This window comes from Phaseolus vulgaris, chromosome 3 (genome assembly GCF_051622355.1).
Source record: "Phaseolus vulgaris cultivar YP4 chromosome 3, ASM5162235v1, whole genome shotgun sequence".
Taxonomy (NCBI): Eukaryota; Viridiplantae; Streptophyta; class Magnoliopsida; order Fabales; family Fabaceae; genus Phaseolus; species Phaseolus vulgaris.
Window position 1 is genome coordinate 31,622,378 of NC_143500.1, and position 8,797 is coordinate 31,631,174.

General features: G+C 35.9%; 1 protein-coding gene across 1 annotated transcript; it reads left to right on the forward strand.

Annotated features, from left to right (window-relative positions):
- The first annotated feature begins 7,646 nt into the window (after nucleotides 1–7,646).
- LOC137807026 (transcription factor bHLH148) lies at nucleotides 7,647–8,577 on the forward strand. The gene has a single exon (XM_068607444.2). The coding sequence runs from the start codon at nucleotides 7,862–7,864 to the stop codon at nucleotides 8,480–8,482; it is 621 nt and encodes a 206-aa protein (XP_068463545.1). The 5' UTR covers nucleotides 7,647–7,861; the 3' UTR covers nucleotides 8,483–8,577.
- The last annotated feature ends 220 nt before the right edge of the window (nucleotides 8,578–8,797 follow it).

Here is an 8,797-nt window from a genome sequence, read left to right on the forward strand (position 1 = left end):
AAAAAACAATATTTTTGTGGGGAAGGGATATTGAGATCAAGGTCTTTTTGGATTGAACATTTATGAAGTTATGAATGAATTTGAATCTTCTACTTATATTGTTGATTCGTATGATATATGGCATGTTAGATTAGGACATGTGAATTATTCGTATGTTATGAAATTGCAACGAGTAGGATTTATCTACATGCATGACAAACAAAATAGTAAATGTGATATATGCGTAGAATCTAAAATAATGAAGAAAACATGTCACTTTGTAGAACGTCAAACTGAACTTCTTAGTTTAATTAATATCGATCTTGTAGATTTAAAACAAACCATGTCTAGAGGTGGTAAAAATTATTTTGTAACATTTATAGATGATTTTTCTAGATACACCAAAGTGTATTTAATTAAACATAAGGATGAAGCTTTTGACATGTTCTTAACTTATAAAGCGGAAGTAGAAAATCAATTGAATAAGAAAATTAAAAGAATTAGATCAAATAGAGGTGGTGAATATGTTTTATTTAATGATTATTGTGTTAAAGGAGGTATTATTCATGAAGTAACCCCACCATATTCACCTGAATGTAATAGAGTAGCTGAAAGGAAAAATAGGACTCTTAAAGAAATGATGAATGTCATGCTTATTAGTTCTAATGCTCCTGATAATTTGTGGGGTGAATCTCTCCTTACCGCGTGTTTTTTGCAAAATAGGATACCACATAGAAAAACTGGTAAAACACCCTATGAGTTGTGGAAAAGTTATCAACCTAATCTGAAATACCTAAGAGTGTGGGGGTGTTTAGCTAAAGTGATGTTACCTGATCCTATGAAAAAGAAAAACAGGCTCTAAAACATCTGATTACATGTTCTTAGGATATGCGAAACATAGTGCTGCCTATAGGTTTCTAGTTCTTAATAGTGATATAATTGAACGTAACACTATAGTAGAGACGAAAAATGTTGAGTTATTTGAACATATCTTTCCTCTAAAGAGTGGTGGTACATTCGAACAACCTATATATAATGCTAGTGATGCCATGAGTGAGGATGTTAGGAGAAGTAAAAGACAGAGAAAGAAAACATCATTTGGATATGACTTTTACACTTATCTAGTTGAAAATGATTCAATAAGTTTTTTTAGAAGCTACTAGTGCTTTTGATGCTAAACATTGGGATAAGGCCATTAAAGCTGAGCTTGATTCAATTAAGAAAAATAATACGTGGACCTTAGTAGATATGCCTAAAGGAGCGAAACTCATTGGTTGTAAGTGGATCTTTAAGAAGAAGTACCATCTTGATGGATCTATAGAGAAATATAAGGCAAGATTAGTAGCTAAAGGTTTTACTCAAAAACATAACATAGATTACTTTGATACTTTTGCCATGTTACTAGGATTTCCTCTACTTATGTGTTGCTAGCCTTAACATTTATCCATAAGTTAGTAATTTACCAAATGGGTGTTAAAACAACCTTTCTGAATGGTGAACTAAAGGATGAGTAGTTCTAGGTCAAAAGGAAAAAGTATGCAAACTTTTAAAATCTTTGTATGGTTTGAAACAAGCACCAAAACAATGGCATAAAGAACTTAATAATGTTTTACTTTGTGAAGGTTTTTCTACCAATGATGATGATAAATGTGTGTATTCTAGATTTGAAAATGGTGAATGTGCCATTATATGTTTGTATGTGGATGACATGCTAATTTTTGGTACATGCAATGATATTTTTTTTTAAAATAAAATTGTTTCTTAGATCTAAGTTTGAGATCAAAGACATGGGTGAAGCAAGTGTGATTCTAGGAGTTAAAATTATAAGGAATGGAGGTAGTATATTACTATCCCAAGAAAAATACACCGAAAAACTTCTTAAGATGTTTGGTTACTATGAATTTAAGTTAGTGAGCACTCCTTATGATGCTAACTCTAAATTAAAGAAGAACATAGGAGAACCTAATTCTCAAACTCAGTATGCCCAGGTAATTGGGAGCTTATTGCATTTAATGAGCTTTTCTAGACTAGATATTGCTTATGCAGTAGGTAGACTGAGTAGATACACTCAATGTCCTAGTCAGGATCATTAGGATGCACTTGTGAGACTCATGAAATACTTGAGAGGTACAATGGATTATGCCATTGAATATAGTAGATTTACCGCTGTGTTAAAAGGGTATAGTGATGCTAACTGGATCTCTGATTCAGATGAGACAGATTCAGATGAGACAAAGTCCACTAGTGGTTATGTATTTACACTTGGGGGTGGTGCAGTTACATGGAGATCAGCCAGGCAAACCATTATTGCAAGATCAACAATGAAATTTGAGTTTGTTGCTCTCGAGATGGCTGGTAGTGAAGCTGAGTGGTTGGAAAACTTCTTAGCAAACATTCTGTTAAACCAACCCCATCTGTATCAATGCATTGTGATTGCCAATCGACAATAGCTATAGCTAAAAATAAAACTTTCAATGGAAAGAACATACGTATACAACTGAGACATAATTTAGTGAAACACCTTTTAAAGAGTGGAACGATTTCTATTGACTATGTCAAGTCAGAACAGAATTTGCAGATCCTCTGACAAAATCCCTAGGAGAAAACTAATTTTAGAAACATCGAGGGGAATGAGACTTAAGCCACTTGCAAACAAACAAGTGATGGAAACCCAACCTTTGTGACTAGAGATCCCATGAATAAGGTTCATATGGGTAAAAACAATTCAATTGTTAGTTCTACTAGCACTAATATTGATTTAAGATCAACTTTGTCCATTTCTATGGTGTGTGTGAAAGTGCTAGATATTGCATTATCGAGAGGATAAACTTTGTGGTTAAAATTCTGAGGTAAAAGAGTTTTAACGATTTACAAAGTTTTTAATGATTATCATATCCCTTATGGGTGGTGTATGATTTGCAACATACACTTGATGAAATGACCTATATGATTGTCAAGTGGGGCCACTTGCATGAGATCTTGGCAAGATCTCTATAGCACTTATGAATACCGGGCACGCGCAGGGCCTTGTAGTGCAACACAGCAATAACAACAAGTAATGCGGGGGTGTATTGTGATTGATAAACCTCTAACACATACTAAGTGTCTTAGTTCATATAGTTTGCTATACCAACTACATTATGTGTTAAGTTCATTAATCTAAGACTGGTTCATATAGTTTGTTATACTAGATCTGATGCATTACATCTTAGATGAACCCATAATCTTTTTCTTTCTTTATTTCTATGTTTTATCTTTTGTAATATGTGGGGGGATTGTTATAAAACCGTAAATATTGCGAAATGAAAAACAGAGTGTGTGCAGAAACGGAAAACATAGTGTGTGAGAAAAACCTATCGATTTTCGTTACCGTTGGAGGAGATCTCGGAAGTGCAGCGGAGACTGGATCTACCGAGATTGTCGCGCGTTGTTGCCCCTCCACCCACAAATCGTGGCCACACGACCAGGAACCTTCACGTCTTCGCACTGCTGGTCTTGCGGAATCTTGAGAACGGTGCAAGAGACGTGGGTGGTTGGTTCCTCCATTCCCGTGGGTCTTCCCCCATCTCCGACAGCGGTCATGGCTCAACTAGGGTTTGAAGATGCGGCAGTTTTGGGTTTCTCCATCTATAAATACCTCATGCATTTGCTTCAAAATACACACCTCTCTCTCACCTTCTTCACCTTCCTCAACCCACCACCACCGTGCACCTTTCCTCTTCACTCGCCTTTTCATCTTCTTTTTTTTCTCTCTTGATTTATTCTTTTACTTTATAATTATTTTTCTGGGTTTATTGAGTTTTTACTCTTTTAAGAGTAACCTGCTAGTTCTGGTCCTCGAAAATTTTCAGGAAGTTCCTGTTGTATCCTGAGAAATTTGCGCAATACACCACGGATAAGTCCTTACGGACAATGATCGCTCACGCATTGGTCATGGCTCAACTAGGGTTTGAAGATGCGACATTTTTTACTTTCTTCATCTATAAATACCTCATGCATTTGCTTCAAAATACACACCTCTCTCTCACCTTCTTCATCTTCCTCAACCCACCACCACCGTGCACCTTTCCTCTTCACTCGCCTTTTCATCTTCTTTTTTTTATCTCTTGATTTATTCTTTTACTTTATAATTATTTTTCTGGGTTTATTGAGTTTTTACTCTTTTAAGAGTAACCTGCTAGTTCTGATTCTCAGAAATTTTCAGGAAGTTCCTGTTGTATCCTGAGAAATTTGCGCAATACACCAAGGATAAGTCCTTACGGACAATGATCGCTCACGCATCGGAAAATCAATTTTGTTTGTGTTTAAAGTCTAATTGCAGTTTAATATCCTTATATTTTCTTCAACTATGTAACTTTTCATACTTTTATCTATGCATAGTGTGAAGTGGGATAATATTTTTTCTAACGTTGAGTTGTGAGTAATAGAGTCGATGATTAGTAGTCTTGATAAGGTTATGATTTTTGAGCTAGGACACCACATAAAAAATAAATAAAAAATGTAAATTATGGAGATATTTTAAATACAAATATTTTAATTTTTACTATCAATTAGTGAAATATAATAGTATCACCATTTATGATCTAATACAATTTGGATTTAAAAATATCATCAATTATATATTTATATAATTAACAAATTAACAATCTGGATTGATTATCAAGATATAATAAACAATAAAAGTATTATAGTCGAATTCCAAAAGAAACATATACATACTTAAAAACAAAAGAACCACAATGTAAACTAGTAGAAGATAATACAAATATTCTTAGACCAAATCACATGCAATCTACCCTCTTTTGTAAATGGTTTTATTTTTACATTATTTTAATGAATTGTGTTTTAATTTAACCCACTTTTGTACAAAAATGCCTATGATACGGGGGTGGCGTTTTGGACTGTGACTTAAAAAATTGACTTGCCAAACTTAGAAGTGTTTTTTTCTTTTGTTTTGTGACTTCATTTTAGAGTCAATTGGCGGTACTTACACACCTTAATTTATTATTTTATTGCGTGTGCATTGAAGCAATGGGCGAGTTTGTTTTGGACATTCCAAGAATCGAAACTGAAATCAGTGTTTCCTTTTTATGTTATTGTTTGAAACATCTTTCTTTAGTTTTTTTTGTCAACTAAATCATGTTTGGTAATACACCATTACTCTTTGTTTGGGCCCAGAAAAGTTGGTCCAGTTTTGACGTACAAGGACAGCTTTCGGCCTTGGATCCAGTGGACAAGCTTTTGTTGGTGTTTCTTCATCTCTGCTGTCATCCTACTTATTTCTAACTGGCCGAAGCAACTGCACGTCTTCCAGGTGGCTTCCATGACACGTCAGCTTCTTGGAACATCATTGCCAGCTAAGTACATTGTTTCTTGTTAGGAATGCTTCTTCCTCGCTTCTGGAACTTGGTTGTGGTGGTTCATCGTTAAGCATATTCATTTTGTTTATTTGTTGTGTTCTTGTCATCATTACATCAGTTGCTAATGTTGCCACCTTAATACCAAACAAATTAAAACACGTCATACTCAAGTCAACTATGAATTTTCCAAACAATGAATCCGCATAACCAAACAATGTCAAACAGCTATACAAAAAATAATGATCGAAAATAGATTTCATCAGGGCATATAATTTTTGTTTCATTGCAAATGTAGCCATGAACAATTTTGTAATTAATCTTTGACTACCCTCCACTAATTACTTTGTTGTTGTTTTTATTATCCTTTGTCTTTGGTGGTCTCTGTCTCTTATTGTGTCTCACAGAAGTGAGACAACCTCGCTGGCACATCATAATGCCTTGTGGTGATTTAGGTTTTCAAAATATAGTTGCTCTATTACACATGGTACCATGATTTTAGCAAGAATTAGGAGCAGTATGCTTATGATTGCCTTGGCATTACTATAAACACAAACTACTTTTGAGTTTTCACCCTTCACTTAGGATTGGCAATTTTATCAAGTTGTCTTTGGGTATCCCTCGAGTCCCGAGCCATGATCCAATGAAGTAGGGACAAAGCAAAGGGCCCTTAAATTTGCAAAAGCATTATGATATGAAAGAAGAGAGAATAGGAAAATAAAATGGGGGCAAACATGATGCTTGGTATGATCAGATAAATATGAATGATTGAGAATTAAATTGTAAAGTAAGTATAAAAATGTGTCCACACACACAATGTGAGAAAAGAATAAAAATCCAAAACCTCTGGCAACAAAAAACAAAAGAATTTGGAGATGGAAAAGTGGGAGAGAAACACTACACCGCATGATGCATCCCTCTTTTGTTTATTGTTAATGTTATAATGGATGACCACACTCACACACACACACACTCAACAATGATTGCACGGAATGAAAAGAGATAGTTGCTCAATGGAAAGCCAGCATCATGCACCCATCCAATGCGGATCCAGTTGCTCAATGCTTACCTATCATGCACTCCATCACTCCTCCAATGTGCCAAACAATACTTTTCCTTAGCTTCTTCCATATCAATAACTTAGGACCTTTAGTATTTACATTTTCAAACTTACATTAAACCATAACTAATACATGTTCAGTAATATGATGAACTCTAGTTTTTATCCAAAACATTTCCTAATTCTTCCCACCCTTTGGTACAATCCCTTTGCTCCTTTTTATATGCATGTCTCACTGTTGTGCATAAAGTGTCTCAATGGACCACCTTTGTCATCTTCAAGAAGGGTCCTTTCGCTCTCAACCTCGCTGGATTTTTCTGCTATTATCTTCAACTATGAGATAGACATGCTAGAGATCAAATGGCATGAGCTTTTATCCCAAATATGTCAAAAAAATGATCAAGCGCTCCAAAATCTATTTTCAGTGCCTTCTATCAAGCACCATTAGCTTTTCCCAACCAAAACATTGACCACAACTTTTATGTCTCAACTTTTTTACTCACTTTTTTCTTTCTTAACTCACTTATGCTCAACTTTATATTTTTTAAATCCTATTTTCAATTAAATATGTACCTACTTTTGTCAATACACATAATCCTACAGTATACATTTCATGAAGAGAATATATACATTTTTTTATTTAGAACCCTTTCATCCTTTTTGGTAGGTTCTTTTGTTCTAGTTCTATTATTAAAAAAATTCATCAAAGTTGAATATAAAGTTATGTAATTAAAACATAACTAAACAAATGTAGACACATTAAAATAAATTTTACAAAAAGAAGAGAAAGCTATATGAAAAAACCAATAAAAATATATTCGTATAACTAGACTAATTAATTACATTAAAATTGCCTATTCAACTACAAGAACTTGAGAAATCTGATGTATACTACTAGTAATTAAAAATAAAATAACGTAAAGATTTTAGAAATGAAAATTGTGAATTTTACAAAATATAAAAACTAATATTACAAACTGAATAATTTGTAAACAGAGAAACGTCACCAGTTTACAAACACGATAGCAACATATGCATTTTTTAATTTTGATTTGGGAAAAAAAATAGGCTTTACAGGCTGGCTGGGCCGGAATTGAGAGAAGTGCCGAAAGTTAAACCCAGTCCAGTAAGCCTAAGCGGCCCAAGTAAATAAAAGAGAATTTGTTTTATTTTTTAAAATAAATAAAAAATAGGACGCGTGGTTTGGCAGTCTCTCTCCATCGCGATTGTGATCCCTTTATATCTCTACTCCACCGTCCCTCTCTTCCCTTCAACTCAACTCAAGGGAACACTCAAACGGAACACCTCACCCACCCACCCTGTTCCGTTCCCTTCTCTCGTTTTCCCGTTCCTGTTCTACTTCTCAACCTTTCTCCTCCACCAATCCCTCATACTCTGTAATTCTCTTTCAACATTCTCATCTCTTTCTGTGAGAGAACCGTTTTAAGAATTCAACATTCTTCAGATGGCATCATCATCGTCATCAGCACCAGCATCGTCAATGATCACAAACCCGACAACGGCGAGCACGGAGCGGTCACGTGATGTGAAGAGAAGAAAGAAGAAGAAAGCACAGGAACGAGATGATGAGAAGCAGCCCAAGTGGAAATCCCAAGCGCAGCAACAAATCTACTCCTCCAAGCTGCGCCAAGCCTTAGCCAGAGTCAACCTCGGCTCTGCGCCGCCAAAAGGCAAAGCCGTGCGCGAAGCCGCCGACAGAGTTCTCGCCGTGACGGCCAAGGGGAGGACGCGCTGGAGCCGAGCCATCCTCACCAACCGGCTCAAGCTCAAGTTCACCAAACACAAGAGACAGAGAGTGGCAACGACGCCCCCTAGCCGGTCAAAGAGAGCTCGCGTCAGCGTTCACCGGCTGGAGGGGAAGAGTGGAACGAGTGTGCAGAGGAAAGTGAGGTTCCTGGGACGGTTGGTTCCCGGTTGCCGAAAAGAACCGTTACCGGTTGTTCTGGAAGAAGCAATCGATTACATACCCGCGCTTGAGATGCAGGTTCGAGCCATGAACGCTCTCTTTAACCTTCTCTCCGCCGCTTCTTCTTCTTCTTCTCCTCCTCCTCCTTCTTCCTCATAATGTATGACATCTCTCACGTGTCTGTCCATTTTTTAAAGTGTTACTATTATTTGCCTCCTTTTCTCTCTACTTAATGTTAAGTACATATCAATCTATCTATCTATCTATGTATCTATATCTCTACTTTTGTCCCACTTTACTCTCGGAGAATGTGAGCATCGCCTTTTAACTATCACCAAACACATTTGCTTCTTGTAATCCAACGTTAGTTACACATTTATGTGAATCTTGTTTGTTTCTGCTACCAAATGGATTAATTATCATTCCAATTTAAGACAATCTCCTACTGTTCGTTTCGTTTCACCACACATTCAC